The sequence below is a fragment of the Lingula anatina genome, chromosome 2 (assembly GCF_051362555.1).
Source record: "Lingula anatina isolate TDL-2025a chromosome 2, LinAna3.0, whole genome shotgun sequence".
Lineage (NCBI taxonomy): Eukaryota > Metazoa > Brachiopoda > Lingulata > Lingulida > Lingulidae > Lingula > Lingula anatina.
Window position 1 is genome coordinate 4,115,748 of NC_141768.1, and position 21,204 is coordinate 4,136,951.

General features: G+C 37.4%; 2 protein-coding genes across 2 annotated transcripts; one reads left to right on the forward strand and one right to left on the reverse strand.

The window, feature by feature from the left end:
• Window positions 1-351: 351 nt before the first annotated feature.
• LOC106180841 (fascin) lies at window positions 352-14,495 on the reverse strand. The gene is made up of 4 exons (XM_013564987.3): window positions 13,338-14,495; window positions 9,339-9,495; window positions 5,432-5,730; window positions 352-2,851 (listed from the first exon to the last, which is right to left on the reverse strand). The coding sequence occupies exons 1-4, from the start codon at window positions 14,173-14,175 to the stop codon at window positions 2,646-2,648; spliced, it is 1,500 nt and encodes a 499-aa protein (XP_013420441.2). The 5' UTR covers window positions 14,176-14,495; the 3' UTR covers window positions 352-2,645.
• A 2,249-nt stretch (window positions 14,496-16,744) lies between these two features.
• LOC106180863 (RNA demethylase ALKBH5) lies at window positions 16,745-20,586 on the forward strand. Its single transcript, XM_013565032.2, has 3 exons — window positions 16,745-17,654; window positions 18,557-18,637; window positions 19,192-20,586. Exons 1-3 carry the CDS (start codon window positions 17,011-17,013, stop codon window positions 19,595-19,597), a joined length of 1,131 nt encoding a protein of 376 aa, XP_013420486.2. The 5' UTR covers window positions 16,745-17,010; the 3' UTR covers window positions 19,598-20,586.
• The last annotated feature ends 618 nt before the right edge of the window (window positions 20,587-21,204 follow it).

A 21,204-nucleotide genomic window follows, 5' to 3' on the forward strand; every position in this document is an offset into this window, starting at 1 on the left:
ACGTCATTCTGATCTATTCACCTCCTTGCTTGAGTGTTTTATCAGCTGAAGAATAGAAAAGAATGTGTGTGTGTGACCAGAAATCCAAAGTTTAACTAATCTGTATTTCATTGTTTCTCCACAGCCAATTATTTTGTCTAATGAGATCAAATGCAGGAGGGCAATATCATTAAGTCCAAAACAGAAGTCAAAAATTTTTATTTGCCTCGCTCAGCCCATTTGTATGTGAAAAGGAAAGAAAAAGAGGAGGATATTTCACATATTGCTGTAATGTAATTATGTTAGAGAAATGAATTTCTTTTAAGAAGTCACTTTGTATTGTATGAATATAAAATAAAAGGGAAAGCAGACTTAAATATTTGAATGTTTTATTTGTGCATAAGAAAAACTACTCGCACAACATTTCTGCTAGGATGTCTAACTGCAAAATGCCTCTGCTATATGTATTAAAGGATATGAGAATATATTGTTTTATTACTTTCCCATTTACAAGTTTTGTTTTCTATTGCTGTTTTGCTCCTACGTAGCTATGGTACGTTGACATAAGAAATATTTCTAGCACGAAGCACTTATGCTATTATTCAATCATGAGCACTGCATCTTAACATGAAAATCCTATGCTGATATTTTATCAAGTAATGGCAGTGCAAACACTTATCTTGATACAAATACTGGAGGACCAAAACTGGATGAAAGCATTAATTTCACATTAACTACATAATGCATTTTCACTTGAATATTCACTCCAGTTATACTGACAATATATGGCTGGATACACAATATACTGAGTACAAGGATCAGAGAATTCTTGATCATTGAAATGACATCATACCACAATTTAATACCTGATGCATTTTAATAGACATTTTCTAAAGCAATATATGCAGGAATGAGTATAAAGGTGTTAGATAATGGTAAATTTGGGTGCATGTCAGTACTCTTTACTCCATTCACAACAATCAATCATCAGCACTAGAATGTCACACAAACACCAAGGAGTAGAGCCAGGGTATCAGGAAGGGTATTTCTGTGTGTGTGTGTGTGTGTGTGTGTGTCTGCCTGTCTGTGTGTGTGTGTGTGCTTTCACTATTTTAATGCAGAGGTGGTGAGGAATCTGTTCATTTGTTGTGAAGAGGAGGAGGGAGGAGAGGCCTGGATCCTCTGACTTCTGCACTTTTGTTGTTTTTGTCCTATTCTCAACTCATTCTGTTCATGTCTTGTTCAGATTTCTTTTGCATCCTTTAGAATTCAGTCACTGTTAGTACTGATTCTTTAAACTTGGACACAATTTCTGTAAAACTGCCAAATATTCTGTGTTCCTTTACACAGGTTATATCCCATTCTTTGTCTCTAGCACCACTATTCCTATCAAAAGGATTATTGCTTTCCTTTATAACGTAACTAAATATTCATCATTTTCATTCATTGGATGGTAGCCCAGTGAGATTATGCAGATAGCAAATGTACACATAACTAACATATACAATATTCAATCTCACAGAAATCTTCATGTAGTAATCATGTTTTTATGCCTTGAGATTTATATTGTGCATTTTAACTGTTAAGTACAACATTATGTATAATTTGGATAATTACCCTTGCAGATATTGAGCATAATTTTGTACCTCTAATATTCCCATAAACATATTTCTCTATAATCATATAGTTGGTATTTTAGTCCACAGATGGTCAATGTGATACCAGATGGTATACCACACATATGATTAGGAGAGAAACCCAGTCATCTGTTCAACATGCTACATGTCAAAGGAATGGGAATTACTACCCCAGCCTATCCCATCTATATACCTGTATATAATGACAGTCATGTAAGCTGAAGAAGTGGTTGGAGTGTCCATTGGACACAGGCATGGGCACACTATATTCTCATTGCTTAAGTGTACACACACCATAAATGGGAGACTGGGTTCATATTAGAAATATATAAAATTGTAGTCAATAATAAACAGTCTACTTTGGTGTTTAGTCTGTATCTAATATAGACTATAGCAGCATGCACAGTGCTGGCATGTACCCGAGTATGTTTGAGTGGGTTACAATTACATATTAGACTATATACTAAAAGACTGTACAAGTTAGCTATAAAATATGTGCACATTTTTGTTCATTTTGTAAGCATTATGCACTAGTCACTTAGACTCAGTTATAAGTAGTTATAACAATGGCCAATGAATTGGATAGTATTCAAGCCTCATAAGAACCTACTTTTTTGCAATAATTCATTTGAAACAACAAATGTAAGCTGCAAACTACTGTTATTCAAGGATATTCATTGAACCATATCTATAAATGGCAATGTATCATAATTTCAAGAAAAATTTTACCCTATGTTGCCCAAGTTTACAGTCTTTATGAACGAGTTCAAAGAAAGCCTGAATATATCTCAGAGAAAGGACCTGAAAGAAGTAACTAAATGTTCTTTGTAGTTTTACAGATCTCCTTTCGTGCATTTCTTGTAATTCAAACTGTTGAGCAGAGAATTTCACAGTCATTTCTAGAGATGGCATAGTCTCCAATATGCTTGTTGTTGTTCAGGGCATCCAGAACCGTTTACCAGGTTCATATATTTATATATGTCTGGAGATACAACAAGGTAATGTAAGGAAATACATCAGATGGTTCTTTTAATATTCCCACAGAGTGTTTGCATTGATCTCTGTTCCAGTGGCACTGAAGATCCCATTTTGCTCGCCTTTGAGGTAACATCCATTTTCAGCCTTGATAGCAAACTTAGAATGCTCTCTCAGTTCCAGAATGAATTTGTAGGGGGTGGCGTTCTCTGCTGCGATTGAGCCATCAGATGTTACTGCTAAGTAGTTACCATTTGGAGCTGGAAAGAAATTTTATGCTGTTATTAAGTTGTTTGAAGAGACATACATGAAATAGTTTTTTTTTTTAAATTCATTTTGCCCACCCTGAGCTTCAGAGATAACTTGACACTAACCTTTTCACTGTAGCCTATCTCCATCGTGTCAAGTTACTTGACACGATGGAGATAGGCTACAGTGAAAAGGTTAGTGTCAAGTTAGCTCTGAAGCTCAGGGTGATTTTGCCCAGCTACTTTTTGTGAGTATTTAACAGTGTTTCTATCTCACAAGCACTGATATAAAGAAATCTAAGTGCCAGTTCTTAACTAAGTACTTCATACATTTGGTTTATATTTTTTTGTCTATAATGAATGTTATTTTATAATGTTGCGGTCACAAGACATCTGAAAAAAATGGACAGACTCTGTGACTCAAAGTCGTTAAAATGACTTGAAACAAAAAATTACTCATGAGACATGTTACTGATGAAAAGCCAAATCAATTTTCTGAAACAGTCACAAACATGGCACTTATATCTCATGAGTCCAATTAAGTCAGCTAATAAAGCCACTAAAGTTCCTTTTAGCTAAAATTGAAATAAGATTTCTCATTCCATTTAAAAAATATGTGTCCTTCTTCAAAGAAAAGAAAGAAAATTATTCAAAATGAAGGGAAGTCTTTACACCTGAAGCAATAGAAACTGCATAATATGTAACTAAAAAAAATGTAGAAACTGGGAGAGGATAACAGTAAGCTCTTGATCTTTTCCTTTTCCATTTTTCATAACATGTAACAGTGCACTTGATCAAATAATCTGATTTCAAATAAGTTTCCAATCTGTTTAGAATACATTCAAATCTACTTAAAGTAGGCCCTTATCACATACATAATGGACCAATTATAAATAACTGAAAAACAAAGTCCTGTTTATCAACTCCAAAAGAATTCATAGATAGTATCGCATCACAAGGGCAGGTTCTTGTAGATAAGGCAAATATGAAACGATGCACTTGAAATTCTATAGCTTTTTCCACAGTATCTAACAGAGAAATACTTCCTCACCAAAGACCTCAGACAGGATGTGTGAAGTTAATGTGGTTTTAGCCTTCCATGCCCTGAATTTTCTTTTTAAACATGTTTTTATCTTCTCATTTGATTTTTCAAGACCACAGTTTTTTGACAATCCTTCAACAATAGCACTCAAGTTTTTATCTCCCAATCTTTTATCTTATTTTTTATTTCAAAACTTAAAGATTTAAGCCTTTTTATCACCAATATCACATTGTTAATTTCTGTTATAATTTTCAATTACTTGCTGTGACTATATACAGCAGCGGACAGGAATTGAGGTAAAGTAAAACTGTGGAAATATTCAAAAGATAAAGAGTATCATGTCATTATTTATCTGGTAATTGAGTGCCGTGAATTCACCCTTGACCAACTTGTTTTGTTTGTGAAACTGAAACTGTTACAATTATCAATTAAGTTATCTATTTGATGTAACAAGCACTCAATTGCACCTTGATAATGTAGGTGGATAGATTCTTTGAGCTTTTGTAAGTTTACATTGTTTTTCAACTTAGTCTTCATACCCGGTATGTATATGATCCCTTTCACAACGAGATGAGCCAAGCTTTACAAATCCTGGGGACTAAATATGGCCGACGTACATGAAAGAAAAACCGCCTAATCTTTTAATAGTCTCTCCGCCTCTCACACGCCTCCCCATGTGTCGTCCCAATGGAGCCGAAATTTAATGACTGTACCCCCGCAGGGACGATGCATGGAGAGGCGTGTGAGAGGCGGAGAGACTATTAAAAGATTAGGCGGTTTTTCTTTCATGTACGTCCACCATATTTAGTCCCCAAGATTTGTAAAGCCTGGCTCATCTCGTTGTGAATGCGGTCTATGACTGGTCCAAATATACAGGCTCCAATTTTCCATCAACACTTCCACTAGCTGCCATCATTACAGATGCATGTTTTAACTTTCTATCCCATTCAATTACCCCTCCTTCCCACTATCAGGGGATAATATTAAATCAGGGTAGGGAAAGAATTGTCTGTATATCTGGGTTTTAGTGTGAGGTCATGATCTCTCCTGTATCATAATTGGATGATTAGGTTGTATTTCACTGGCAACTACATATTTAATGAAACCAAATCAATACATCTCAACTAAAAGCCAATTTCAGAAGCAGTGAATAACCTAGGATTCGCGTTCATGGACAATATTGAATGTTATTTACAAAAGTGGCATTCCAAATTCTGCATTGGTTATTCAGTTATCATTTAGTGCACTTCATTTTTTAAAAGAAATATGGTATGCTTGCAAATACGAGCACACACACATGCACACACTCACATGCATGCATGCAGATACAAGCTCATACAGTAAGTGCAAATGCAAACTAAACCATGACCTATCAAAATATTTAGATGAATATCTTTATACTCTCTTTATAATGTATGTATGAGTGTAGACAGACATTTTCATGAAAATTGTTCAAAATTTGCCAATTGTAAGGGGGGGAGGAGGTGAAGCAATAAGAGAAATTTTTCTCATAATACACAGTGCTGCAATGGAAGCTAAAAGAAACCCACCTTTCATGCAGTATGTTCCATCAGGGTTTTGTGATAGTGTGATTATATCATATACAGATCTTGCACAGTCTAACTTGGGGGAGTTGGGTGTCTTGAAGCCAACAAAGCCATACTGCCCCTTCAACACAAGAATTGGCCGGTTGACCAATGTTAGCATGAACTTTTCCTTATCCGTCACAGTATCGCTGACGGCGTACAAGCTTCCATTCATCCTGGCAGTTACATAGGAGTTATTGCTGGCCTTGAGGGAAACAAAACCATTGCTGTGCCATTCTAGGTCAAAATACACTTTTGGAGACCTGAAAAGTTAAAGTTTTAAAAATTATTACAAGCGAGTTTAATTTAAGTGACAGCACATAAGGCCACACTTTTTTATTTTTATGGATGACATCCTCTGGGGACCCCAAAGTCGGTGCGAGCGGGCGAAAAAAAAAAAAAACAGTCCAAAAAAAAAAAAAAAACTGCTTAAGAAAAGTTATGTTTTCAGTACACAGCTGGAAACACTAATTTACCACAGAAACACGTATCAAACTAACAACATGTCTTTATCCATGCTCTCAAAATATTAAAGCATTGTGAATAGGGCCTACTTCGTAGAAAGGTAAAAAGTCATGAATATATATGCTGCATATTACCAAATCTATTTAAGGTTATTTCATGCATTCTGTTGGTATAGAAACCAATAAAACAAATATCAAATAAATAGCGTGTCTTTATTTGTACTCTCAGAAAATTAAAGCATTGTAAACACTTCACAGAATTGTTAAAAAAAAATTAAGCAAAGATAGGCCTATGCTTCCTACTACTAAGGTAATTTCGGTCGATGCCATTTTGTCTACTTCGACTCACACGCTAGCAGCCAACTATCGGGTGGCCTGTCCGACCTTCAGTCCACCAAATACCGCGACGCTCTTGTCGACCCTTTTTTCGCTCCAAAAAGAAACTGGTATGTGCTGCTTTGGACTACCCTGGGTTCTAGTTTCCGGTATTGCCAGCTCGATCTTGATTTCATATATAACCCATGTCGCAATACCAAAGCGACTCCACCACGGGGTATATTTAGCAAGCTAGCTTTTACGTTGCTCTGACACTCAGGGTACTTTGGACAGAATGTCACTGAAATTTTCCGGGCGATGATTGCTGGCCGCGGCCAGCCTTTCGTAAAATTGTAAAAGGGTGATATCTTCATGTCCAATATCAATGGCAAACCAATCCAAAACGACGGCCCCCGTTCTCTTTATGACTTTAATTGTCGTGTATTTTAAAATTAATGCTAGAGATGAAGTTGACGGCAAAACGGCCATATTTCCATGTGGTGATAATACGCATGCGCAGAAAGCTCATTTTCCACACTCGGAACTACTCGGATGTCTCCGCAGTCGACAATGACAGTATGGAGCTTGCGGAATTAGCAGAGAATTGCCGATTGCATTTTCCGGCAAATTCAATAACGATGTTTGCGACAACCGACTTCCTTTGGGGGGGGGGGGGGGGGGGGGGCGGTTGGGGGGGGGATTTTTTTTTTTTTTTTTTGGAGAACGGACGAAAATCGGTGCGCGCGCAGGATGTCATCCATAAAATTAAAAAAGTGTGGCCTAAGTGACAATTAAGTCTGTTAGAAGTGACAGTGTAAGGTAGCAAAGAAGCTGGACAAATAGTAAGAAAATGAATGAAACAAAATGTGGAATTGTATTATTTAATTTAGGTTATAAATGCACAAAACCATCTACATAAATGCCTTTTTAAACATTAAATTACAGCAAGATATCCACTCAGACAACTGATATTATAAAGCTTTCATGAAAAATATGGCTGCCCCCTGCCCTAAAAAGACATCACAAGATCAACTAGGCCTTGAAAATATTTTCTCTGAAAATAATTTATAGATGCTTTTTGGTTGTTACAAAGCATAAACATGTAAACATCATTTCAGTTTGATTTCCTGTTGAATTATTTTTATGAAATATTTGCAGTTGAGTACATGCCTAATAACCAATAATGAAAAAAATTTGTTAAAACTATTTCTAAGAAAAGCACAGTGAGTCATTCCTGAAGCAGTGACACCTGGCAATTGCTGTATGTCTACTAATGTGAACTGTGTAATACTTAACAAAGTCTAACTATGTATATATACGTTCTTACAGCATTTTTAAGTATAAACCTTATACATTCATATGTTTTAAACAAAATAAATCATTATTTTAATCCTAAGTGAAAATGTTGCATGCAAAGGTGAGCCTAATATCCAATATGTCTGTGGTGTGGTATGTCATCTGTCTGGTCATCTGGACTAAATGTTGGTCAGAAATACAGCTGTTCAGCCTGATGAATTTATAGATACCAGGCTACTGTGTGGTCTTTACATAAGCATTAAAAAATGAAATGACTGCCTTTTTAAATGTCAGGAATTGGAATTATTTTCTGATGGAGAATGAGTAGATAATGACTTTATCCATTCATCATACTGTGATGGGTATTAACATGTGCCTCTCTCTTTCACCTCTTTAATGTGATAGACTTTTTTGTGATGATTTCAACATTCTGTTCAGCCAGAGAATATCTATTGAAATAAATCGCTTTTAGTTGGTGAGTCATCATTTACCTAAGTCTGTGAAAATGAGAACAATGTGCTATTGTATGTGCTACTTTTATAAAAAATTATAAAAATTTTCCATGTCGCTTTTTATACTAAAGTAAATTGCTGTGCTTAGCTAATATGGCAATAAAAACACTCACATGTTGTCACATGCTTTTGCCTTATTTGCCCTAGTTAGTGAAACAATGACATTTATAGTGCACAGACAGAGAGATGTCACCTACCACCAGTGTCTACCAAAGCACCAGTCCAAGCTACATGGTAGAAAAATAGAGATGACAGATGGAGAAAGAATACAGAAAAGTAGAAAGTAACAACATGTTTCATATAAATCCATACCTTAGCACTCAAAACCTGTTCTTTTGCTTTTGTCTATGACCCTACAGCAAAACAGTACAAACACCTTTTCTTAAGTGTAAAAGGGCAGATTATGTTGCCAACAACTATGATTCAGTTTATGGGCTTGTTATGCTCGTACAGAAAAAGTTTGTGGTCCCTGTTCTCCAATATGGCTGTATTTTCAAATTATCCTCTATTAACCACTGCACCTTACAACTGCAAGGTCTTGTAAAAATGGCCATCTAATCTTTTGTTTACTTGTCTCCTGTTCAACAAACTTAAATTTTCAGCTTCTTGACTCCACTTCATCCCTCACCCCTAAAATTACTTTTAAAAAAGCACAAAATGAGTGAAATTTTGTAAAAAAAAAATAATAATAAATAAATAAATAAACAACCAGTGTTTTTCAATTGAGTTTCTACCCTATTTACTGAGGGTCCCATCCTTTCAGCTAAAATTCCTCTCGTCTTTGTGTCATCTTTCGCAGAAGAAAAAGATCTCAGACTGTCCTTTTCAAATGACTTCGAACCACTGTTCAAAACTGTTGAAAGTTAAGTTTTAATTTCATAAAAGATCTTTGCTATCACTGAAAAGGGAAAAGAAACTTAACCATCAAGAGCCCTTGTTGATCAGGAGGTATTATTATTATTTTTCAATATTGTCGTCACACGTTTTCTCATCAATGCAAATTGTAAACCGATTATCACAGAAACGGCAGTGACGCTTACTGAGCACGTTCCCATCACCAATCAATGTCCTCAGCGTAAAAACACTTGTTTTTTATTTAAAATAAGTTATCTATGGTGACCATCTGATGACCATCTGACAGCAAACATCTATCCATCATCAAAAACGGGAGAGTTTGGATGTTCTGAGAAGACTGACGGGAGAAAACAGGTTTTGGTTTCTCATCGGATTTATAGGGCTTTACAAATGGCACACATTATCATATAAACGAATACTGATACTTACGTGTCCTTTGCGGCGCCCTGAATTCCATTAGCGTTGCCAATTGTCCAGAATTTATTATCAACTGTGCGGAACCTGCAACACTTCGTCTTTTTATCGAACTCAATCTGGAATGATTCCTTGTCAGTAACATCGTCTTGGTTCGCAGTCAGGTCAACACCTGTAAAGATTATAATAACTCTGATGTGTTTTTTCTTGTAGTTCAGGCTTTTATTATGACAATATATATTTCACATTTGCTCGTGAGCTTCAAAATAATACGCTCTGTATATGATATGACAGGCGTTTAAAAAAAAAACAGAGAAAATAATTTGAGAAACACTTGTCAAGTAGATCACCTGCACAAATTGAATAAGACTGGACTCACACATATCACCCTGTCTTATCTTTCTTTTAAGATTAAAAAGAATCTCCATAAAATACGTGTAAAATAGGGGGAAAAAGTATTTTATTTGTGGGGTTATAGCAACCGAAACCTTCCCCAGTTTTCTTCACTACCGAAGTTCTCACGGCCTCAGGTAGGCGTATAAATTTTATCAGATTTAAGCCTTACATACAAGCGGATTAGAGGTAAAATCAGGCCCCTAACACTCAACCCATGACAGTCCTGGTGCCTTTTTGTTAGTACCACTTCTTAATAAAAAAATTAAGATGAATAACCGGACCTGTACAATTGTTTTAGGAAATTGATGGCGGACATGGTAAATTGCCCGGTGACAACAATCTACTTAAAATTCTGATCTGACAACAAGGACCAGACATGTATGACAGAGTAGATTCGTAGGTTGTCATCGAGAAAGACTCCAAGCAAAGAGATACATGTAACTGGTTAAATCACTGCTCTTGTTCTAAAACCTCATTTTATTAAATGGACAATCAGTACAATGTCGATGGATGAGCTCATATACGTAAAGATTTCTTGTCTATGGTGACCTAACATCCATCAGGCATCAGATGGGCTGTCCTAAGTTAGACTGACCCATTTCAAATGGAAACGGCTCTTAGAACTCTTACTGCGCACGAAAGTCTTTACGTTTTAAAGAAAGAGGGTCCCGTCGACAACTTCAACCCCATTCATACACGCAGATTCCGCATCCAGTGCAGTGCTGTGTGCATGTTATCGGGTTTCCTTCCTCCCCAGGGACATTCCAATCGTGTTCACTCCAATAACGCGACACGTACGCTAGACGTAGTTAGCATATTATGCTGTAACATTATATATCAAAGAGGCGCTGGACGGCCAGTGTCAAATATGGCACAAAATGCTATTTGACAAAAACGTCTTTGATGTCTTCTCTCTTAATCTTTGCAAAAAGTGTCTGATTTTTTTTTTTTTTAATAATTAAATAATCATTCAAAAAACACGTTTGGGAGAAGGATAGGCGGAAACGTCGAAAACTGTAATATTGCTCCTATGATATTATTTGAATTCATGGTATCAAAAAAGATATGGTATATGGCCACTGACAAAGTTTTATGTCTCACGAAAACAAGCAGAATTCTATCTTGTGTATTTGTTCCAGTGTTTATGAGCGTAATCTATTTATTCAAGGCCAGAAAGACACAGAGTCGCACTGATACTTAAGAAAGAATTAACGTCAACACGCCAGTTACACATTCGCTACCTGTCGCCTTAGCAACTGAGGATTCTGCAATATGTGAGGCATCTTTCTTGTAAAATACCCTGGCTAGCATGGGGCCGGGGAAACGAGAGTAGTGCGGTCGATATTGCATCGTTATTAGGCTTAGTTTTGTGTATCAAATTTCGACGACTATGAAAGCCTTTGTTGGACTGGTCCAAACATGTCAAAACAGGGATGGACCGTATACCAGAAAACCTTCGAATAAGATCGTACTTTACAGGTGTAAAGGAAATGTGCGTGATTAATGGATTTTGGGAATAACACGTTTCTTACTCAGTTCCTTAGCAGATGGTCCGCAAGCTGTGCCCGCCACAGAATTGAACTAAACGATGTAAAGCTGCGTAAAACAATTTAACATTTCCAAGTAACGTTATGTACGTATGTTGTCTCTGTCCTGGATTGTAGGCTAGTTAGCATCCACCCTCACCCCCACCCCCTTTCGTCCAATGTTTTTTTTTTCTTCTTCTTCTTTTTGGCCACAGTGTTTAACCCTGTATAATGTGCAGGTTTGGAGCTGAGGTTATTTTGCATTTAAAGAACACGCCAATAGGTGAACATAGACCAGGAAAGGACAAAAAGGCGACATGCATGCTTATGAAGCCAATAGAAAAGTGTAAACTTTGTCGAACTGGTCCCCACGACACAGGTTATTAGATAACTATACCAGACGATGCAGAACAATGATGGACATAATATATATAATAAACAATTTGAAGGTCCTATCTGACATAGGGCTAACCGTCTCCCATATCGCCGCGGTACTTAGGGTTCACGACCGATCGCGATGGCAGCAACAAGCAATCTAGGGATCGCCAGTATATCACTCCCCAAACACGCACTGTTTAAACCTATCTTGCATTTCAATCAGGCCTGCCTTTACTTTTTACGAGTCGGTGGTCAATAAAATATTAGAGTTATCCTCTTTGAGACATCTCGAACTGCACCTGTGCGTAGCAGACAAACCACACACGCTCTGTTAACCTATTATGTGAATCATTTCCTTTCGTTTGTCTCTCATCGTTACATTTCATTAACTCGAGCTTCTTTGTCGGGATCAATATATTGTTTTACTGTTCGGCGTACAATAAAATGCGAATCAGTTTTGATAGCCTTATCAGATTATAATTGATTAATACAACCCATGTGTAATATATACCAATAGCAGTGGCATTGTACCCCTATATTGATTGTTAATTAAATGCTATCAACGGAAATTTTGCACGATCAGATAGATTAGAATTTAGATGCCACAATGAAACCAGTTTTTACACACAGGTATTAGTTTGGGATGTCCTCCAACGTCCAAGAGTGTTCGCGAGAGGTGTTCAAGACATGATATATCGCAAGAGGGTGGCCGTGTGTTATTTGGCATACATATACGAGAGAAAGTACTGGCATGTTACCGAAAAAACACGCCTAAACCCCAATAAATCGTATATTGCCACGGTCAGACATCTCTCGCTTTGAGTACGAAATACATATTACAAAAAGACTGGTTTATGCGACGCTGTCACAGGAGTCTATCCCTAGCCATGGAATAGACTGCCAACTTCTCTCTAATATAAGCCTTCCCACTGAAAGCTACTATCTGATGTGCAATTGATATTATATTAGGTCAGGAATGAACTCAGAAGAGGTCATCATCGAATGTAACAATTAAGTGGCTGCTAACACATCATGCAAACACTTGAATATAAGAGTGTGAGCCCAGGTGAATGCCCCTGGAAACCCCGCCGTTCATTGTTACTCAAGCTCCTCTGGTGCTCGATTTATTATACGGCCGATTATATTAGCTTCGGGGAGAAAAGTGACTGTGTTTCGCATAATTATCTAATAACGCCAGGTGTAAGACAAGCCGGTCCTGTTATCAGCTAAATCAATCTCATGTTACAGTTAATTTGAGTGGTTCGTGATTAGAGAAGAAAACAAGACACCGTTATATTACAGGACGCGCTTTACACCCTGCCACGCCCACCTGCCATCAAGTTATATTATTCATAGACTTGTTTCTTCCGTGGTTTTACCCTCAAGATGTGTGTTTATATCTGCACTGATGCTACTTATATAATCGTTTATTGTGCCGAGCAGTCAATGACTCATTATATATGATCTTCGTCTTTTAATTCGAAATGTCGCCAACCACACTGCCTGACAAGCATAGTGATTGCTGGAATAGGATCTCTGTGTTTTTTCACCATTATCTTTCAACGTTCTTTTAATGCAAAATTTATTCTCGTTACATTCTGTCTCAAACAACGTTGCCCATCGTGAAAATCGAGCGGTCAACAGTATACGCTTTTATCGATCTTAAGAGGAATCATTGTATGTACGTCTGTGGGTTTAACCCTTTGCAACCTACCTTGTTTTATGGAGACAAATCTTCCATTATGTCCGGTCAGGGTGACCTGGGGGTGGCTGTCTTGAAGCAAGTACAGTTCGTCTTTGGAAATGGTTTTATTGCGTGCTTTCATGGTGGCAAACGACCCCACATTTGTAAGATACCGCCCCGTTGAATCTTTGAAGGCAATGCCCGAGTGCTGCCCAGACTTCATCTCCAGGGTGTAAAGGGTGTCAGCGCTGAGTTCTCCAACCAAGCGTCCCTCTCGGTGCAAATAGCGGTTGTCGCAGGTTTTCACGGCGTACCGATTGTCGCGGAACTCGATGGTGATGAGCGCGTCCTGGCCCCAAGGAATCACTTCATCGCAATGGATCTCCTCGGCCTCGGCGTTAAGACGGGCATAGCGGTTGCGATTGACGTTCATAAGGTTGACCTGCGGGTGGATTGCGAGGTGGACTGTCCACCATTCTTTGTCCGTGGGAGATTTCTCGTAACAACGGAGCTGATCTTCCGAGCCACCGAAATAATAGCCGTGTTTTGCGTTTTTGAAAGCCCAGCATCCAGACCCATCCTGTGCGTATTCGATAATAAATTGTTCGTCTTCCCCAGGTTCTTCAGATTCCCCTTTCACATTGCCATTTTTGTCACCGGACAGGTATCTTCCCAGATGACTTCTTATGTATACTACATCTGCTCTCTTGTCTTGCTCGATGGTCCACACCTGTTTTTTCTTTAAACTCGTCCCAGAGGCATTTATTTTACATCCAAAACTCTCAGCCGTCAGATATTTTTTGTCTCTGTTTAATAAACCAACCTTCATATTCATGGAATCGTGTCCACTTACTCCGTTCATCGCCATTCTTGGTATATTATAGCACTGTCACAGATACTGACTGTCTCTTGAGCACGATTTTTTATCACTACCCGTTCTGTGTGCAGATGACTTAAACAACTAGCATCGGTCTGTGATAACAAAGCTTCTGTAGCTTTAAGGAAATTCAGCCTATCAGAGGGCAGCGTTTTGACAATCGGTCCCACGTGGTGGTAGAAGAGCGATATGTGCGTGTACTGCTTGGTTATATTCAACTGCTTGAAGTCCGAAGAGTAGATGTCTTATTTATAGGAAAATTAATGCATGACTGCTCATTATGCCTTTGTCATTGCAGCACGGTTCATACACTATTCTGTTATACACACAATCAACAAGGACGCGATCTATTGTAATAATATTGAACCGTCAGTTATTATGACTAAAGCTTCAATGAGTAATGCTCCATATATATCCGAGCATGTGCATTACACAAAGGGGGCGTGACGTTTCACAAGCCGGACTGAGGGGTTACTAACCGTGGATCGGCTTTTAGGGTTTTAAATATTTCCAAATTTGGAAAGGTCTGCTTTTCGTCTTTTAAATAATCTCCAGGATATAACAACTAGGATATGATACAGTGATCTTAAAATAGAACAACAATTGGCAAAATTGTTAATGTTACGTAGGGTACACGCACCGTTTACCGATTTGCTTTGTTAATGACACAACGTCCAAGCGTCACACCTTTCCATAGTTTTTCGAATGACGGACTGAGGAGGGGGAGCAGTAGGGGGGGTGTGAAGAATCAGAAAAGATACTTCAACGGAATACACAGATTTTTCTGTGTGTCAGTAAGCGATTTCTCATTTTAAAAAATGCTTGTATATAGTTGGCTCTGTTATCAGGGTTAAAACGATGGCATCTGCTTCTTTTTTATTTATGAATTCGTAAAAGTACACGTAATGGAGCCGGGCGGTCATTTTATCTACATATCGTCACGCTAAACGCACCGTCCGATATCCGTCTATCTGACCAACGTGAATTGACCCCAGCAGTGTTAACCGCATTCTGAAATACCCCTGTGGGTATAAAAACCTAATTAAACATGCAAACGTGCAATTCGATCGACCCGTATTTGATATCATCAGGAATCATATGAAGAAGAAGTAAGGCAACATTTGACGTAGAATCAATATAAGACTTAACTGAGTTTATCAGTTGCCCTTGGTTACAGAATAAATTTTTGGGTTTAATCTATAGAACTCTATATAGCATCGTATGGAAAATTTCAGGGCAAGCTCCACTGGGTCCGCTCTTCCAATGTAAGTCAACTCAATAATTTGTTCAAAAGCTAAATGATAGTGTCTAAAGTACGTAAATCTACAGTGGTAAGCCGCTAGTACGGGCATAAATTTGGTAGACGTCATCTGACAAACCCGTCTGAAGCACATGATTTGCAAACATTCGTTGTTAATAAAAGTAATCATTTCCAATGCAGTCCAAGATGAAATAGTGAATTAAATTGACAATTTAAATTTAAATTTAAAAGAAGCAGTGTCGATCTCTGAACATATTGTATTAGTTGCGATTGTGTCGGAAAAGTCTATTGTGTCTTGTTTCTCTGAAAAATCTGGAAAATCACATTTTAACTATGCCTGAGCAGGTAGACATCGCGACGTGGTATCAAGGGGTGGGTTTCATTCACAAAATACTTTAACCCGATATTGGTCCTGTTAGACCAAAACCACAGTTTACTTTAACTGAAATAAAAAGTAGGAGTAATATATTGCACCTGTTTAATTTTTAAAATGCCTTTTGTTTCAGACCTAATATGAATTAATTGGAACTGAAGTAGATCAAATGTTCTTCTAAAAGTTAGGACCGATTTTCGGACAAGAGTTCTTTGATAAAAATGATCCCTGAACTTACCTGTATTAACATTAGGGCCGGCAGAGATGGAATAATATTGGGAATGTAGGCCTATAGGGGGGCCTGCTCGGAAACGGTGGTATACACTCCTTGGATTTTATTTGCATGTAGGTCAGCAGTTTCGAATTTGTGAATTAACATATTTTGGAGGCATTTCACGTTGTAACGTGCTTTATGCATCAAATGTGTCCGACCCCCTTTAGCAAAAGTCAAAATACCTAGGTCTACCAATGCGAAGATAGTAGGCCTAATTATATTTCTTAACAGACCGCTAGCTGTCTCTCTTCGCAGAAGCATACCATACATATAATTAGTTATCAATGTTTTGGTCTATTTTGATACAACTGAATATGTTTTAAACTTATTATTTGTGCACGTGTTTCATACGTAGGCCTACGTACGTGTCGGCTGAGGTTGGCCTACCGATCTATCACGCCCCCTCCCACCCTGGCAACCCCGGGATGCGTTAGGTGTGCGCTAATATGTATGAAGCAGGGTTACACATTTTCATTTTCCCATTTGAAATGTGATAATTTCTCTCAGTTGTATTGTATATAATTTTTTCGCAGAAAAACGGTTTCTTTTGGATCATTTAGGCCTATGCTGTATGCTTCCTCTCCTTCAGTGAAACGTAAAGTACAGTTCACTGTCGCTGCGGTATGCAAGAGGAACCCAACTTAATTGGTATCTGATTTATAAAAAGTGCAAATTTCTTGGTAGAACATTACATAAATCCTTTGTAAAAATATTAAATGTGAATAGCTTTGCTATTAACAATATTCATACTTTTATTATCGGTTTTTGTGAATGTACCACTTTTTACTTGAGCACGTGGTTTCTGTTTTGAATGTTGCATTGTGGGTATGATATGGCGACAACATCGCCTTCCAGAACAGATTAACCCTGATCGTAAGTTTCCCAGCCTCGATGCTCGTGAGTTTGTAAATATCCGTAATGTATCGCTCAAAAAATCAATGGAGGAGGTCAAGGGACGGCAGTAGTGACGATGACAACCTGCCAAAATCTAAATATGACAATCAGACATCAGAACAACGCGAAGAAGAGTTGAAGAAAGTTCATTCGGGTCTGGTACAGCGCCGACTTTTCGACACAGAAAAATGCGAAGAAATTGAAAAAAAGATTGAGGAAGTGAAAATGGCCGCAGAGAAAGGGGTCTACAAGTTGCATACAGTCGATAGGTCTCCGCTGAGAAACAAATACTTCTTCGGTGAAGGTTACACGTATGGTTCGCAGCTTGAAAAGAAAGGCCCGGGAATGGAGAGATTGTATCCCAAAGGACCCGAAGGTGTGGACGACATTCCGCAGTGGGTTTATGATTTAGTGGTCAAGCCCATAGAGGAGGCCAAGCTGATACCTAAAGGATGGGTGAACAGTGCTGTGATCAATGACTATCTCCCTGGAGGCTGTATTGTCTCCCACATTGATCCCCCTCATATCTTTGACCGCCCCATCGTCACGGTATCCTTCTTCAGTGACTGTGCTCTCAGCTTTGGTTGCAAGTTTCAGTTCAAACCCATCCGTGTGTCGAAGCCAGTGCTGGTATTGCCTGTCAACAGGGGATGTGTTACATTGATGAGGTAATAAGAGTGAAGAGATGAAGTCATGAATTCATTCAGCATGGAAGTGACTGATAATCAGTCATCCTACACAAAACAGAGCAGTACAGTACACTGAACGAATTGACTCAGGATATTAGTAAACACGAAAAAAGGTTTCACAAGAAATTTATTACAATCTGTATGTGTAGTGATGTCTGCAACATTGCCAGGAAGAGCCACTAGTGTTTTGTAGCCACTATATGACAGACGACCTGACAGTAAACAAATTGTTACTGTTGTTACAGTTGGACACATGACATCAAGTACCTAATGCAATATATTTCACTTTATATCCGCTTACTTTCTTGTGAATGGCCATGTTTACTTGTGACTGGATTAATTTTTTTTTTTTTTTTTAGTGTATTGCACTGTATTGTCCATTTTAGTATGACCCATTAATAATGTATTGGACATCATTTCACTAAAATTCAGTTACTGAGTATGTGAGGAGCCCTTGTAAGAGTAAACATTTTTAATCAGCAACAAAAACAATAATTACTGTATGATATTGTTTGAAATATTTTTTACTACCCTGCCGTATTGTTGTCCTGGCATACTTAAATCTGTCATGCTTGTTTAAACTGGTAATGGGGATGCTGTTGGATAATGTTTTTTACCTTAGTAGTGATATATACATAAATCAACCAGTCCAAATTGCAGCAGTAGTCAGCCTGAGTGAAAAAATTTGAGCCAGGTTTACTGCTGAAAACTGACTACCTTGAGCAACTAAGTAAAATTTCAAAAATGAAATTATATTTCTTACCCTTTGATTATTTTGTCATTCTAAAACACATGCATATACACACATATTCTCTTATTTATATCTATAGAATAAGGCACTTCCAGTTAGTTTCTTGTATCCTTTGTATTTTATATTCTAGTGGGTATGCAGCAGATGATATAACACACTGTATCAGACCTCAAGATGTGAAGAAAAGACGAGCTGTAGTCATTTTGAGAAGGTAATTATCCTGTACCTGATTGCACATATACTACCCAGAGAGTAATGATATAAAATACTTAGCTTAATGCCTTTTTAAATGTCGGTATGGATTAAGAAATGAGTATTGTTTTGCTTAATTAAAATCCAGGTGTTTCATAAACTTTGGTAGAAATATATTCATCAGTTTCAAGTTTTCAGTTGGAGCTTCTTTTTCTGTATCAGATGTATAACAACTGTAGGCTGTTATTTAACAAAATAGGAAGCATTATTTGTTTTTATTAATCATCAATCAAATCTCCAAAATGAATATTTTTGAGAAAATATTCATGCTTTTAATGTTATTTTTCCCTAGGTTTTTATGAAGATTCTCTTAATAGTAAAATAGAAAAAAAGACAGTTATTTGAAAAAATAAAGTACCAGTCAAACTTTTATTAATGGTTACAACTTTTATAATTTTTGTTGGACTCTGCATTTGATCAGTTATTTTTTCCAACCATAAATACAAAGGAAGAATAATTTGAACACTGTAATGGAGTTATTCAGTTTTGGAAGATTAAGTTTTTGCCTTTTAGAGTGTTTGAAGATGCCCCAAGAATTGCCCCAACAGTCCCCCCTCTCCCGGCTCTGATAGCAAGGTACAAGGCACAGCAGAACGGTGGTAAACGTTCTCACAGCAGCAGTAGCAGCAGCAGTGACGACAGTGATGCCAGTGACGGCGCGAGTCCATCACCTAAGAAGCAAAAGAACCACAACCATCATCACCATCACCACAAGCATAAACGCCACAAGCGGAGCAAGTCTGGTCACAGGCATCATCGCAGGTCCAGTGAGTACTCATCTTCTTCAATCCGCCGTGGCAGAAGGCATAAAGCAAGTGATGACTCCGACGCTTCAGATCACAGAAGTCACAGGTCACATGGCAGTAATGGAAGAAAACACAACAGTAAGAAGGAGGTGAGGATGAAGAGGGTGTCCTGATTACCTGTATTTTTATTTTCCTCAACTTTTTTGTTAAATGTCAAATGATGAATAAAGTCATCATTTTCTTGATTAGATGACTGAATTTGGCATTTAAAAGATAAAGAACACTTGTGTATTTACAGTTGGTGCTTCAGTTGTAAATGTCCAAAATCCATTAACCAAGAAAGAACCAACCTGCAATGTTTGTAGAATTTATTTTATGCCTTGGCACGACCAAAAACTTTAAACATGGTGAATGCACTTAGCATATATAGATTTAGCTTTACATAGTATGTGTTCTATCCTTTTGTTACAGAAATCTTATTTTATCTTAAAAGGTATATATTTCAGGTTGCACACAAGTTGTCAAAATGTAGATTTATTTGATGTTCTGTTTTGCTATTTAAAATGTACAAGTCATTCTGGTGTATACGTAAAGAAAGAGAACCATATGTGTTGTGAGACAAAAAGGAAAATTTGAGAAAAGAAAAAACTGTCTGAATCCAGACACCATAAGTTTCAGAGTTCATAGGAAACTCTCCTCTAAGTGACATATCTAGCGGAATCTATCAGAATGATTGTTAAGATGTAACTTGTAAAAAGTGAAAGTTTACACACTCAAAAGAAAAGTTATTTGAACAAGATAAACTAGGATGAACTTAGATGATAGGAGTTGTTTATTGAGTTGTTTCAGATTTATATTGGAAGAAGCTGTGTTATTCTGCTTGACAATCTTCTATACCCTGTAGGATTTATTTTTCAAAAATACACAATACTGTTGTAAGTGACATAAAACATAGATGTACCATAAGACATTACAGTTTTTGATTTTTGTTGTTAGACTTTGATTGTATGTAAATACATAAAATTGTCTTTGGATGGTTAAAACTTATCCTGCTCTTTGTATTGTTTTCTTGCGTAAGCCACTCACATTGTAAGAGGTTTTAAATGGATGATGTTAATGATTCAGTGTACAAATTATAACTTGAATAAAGGTTCAATGATAATTTTGAAGTACATTTGTCAAAAAATATCCCTCAACCTTGACACGTTGTCTAAGTTACCTCTATGATTGTACAATAATGGAAATAATTTATAGCACATTATGCAACTCCAGCTTTGAGGAAAATGGAGATATTACATGGCACTTTTGTCAGTAAGTTAAAGGTATTATAATCAAGTTTTTTGTGTCCAATCTAATTTTCTTCAAGAAACGCTCATTTCTCCTTCTCACAAACCATGCATTCCTCAACTGCAGACCTTAGAGACTTCGCAGACTTACTAGTAGCTGTTCCTGATCTCAAATCTCTGGTTTGCTGATTGTGAATGCTAAATAAACTACTCAAACTGCGATACCTTATAATTGTTGGTTGGGAGCACTGCAATCAAATCAGGAACCATTAATCCACTTAGTAATACCTACTTGTTTGCTACATTCCATAAGCGCTTTTACATCTTCAAGCGACGTAACACGCCTTCATATCATATACCCTGTACTTTTCTTTTAGTATTTTCTGCTGCTCAAAATAGGAAAAGAATCAATAATTATCTTACCATGCTGTTGGAAAATCCGCTACTACCTCGCACTCAGGTATCAGCTCCTGTGTACCTCCAGCAAAAAATGA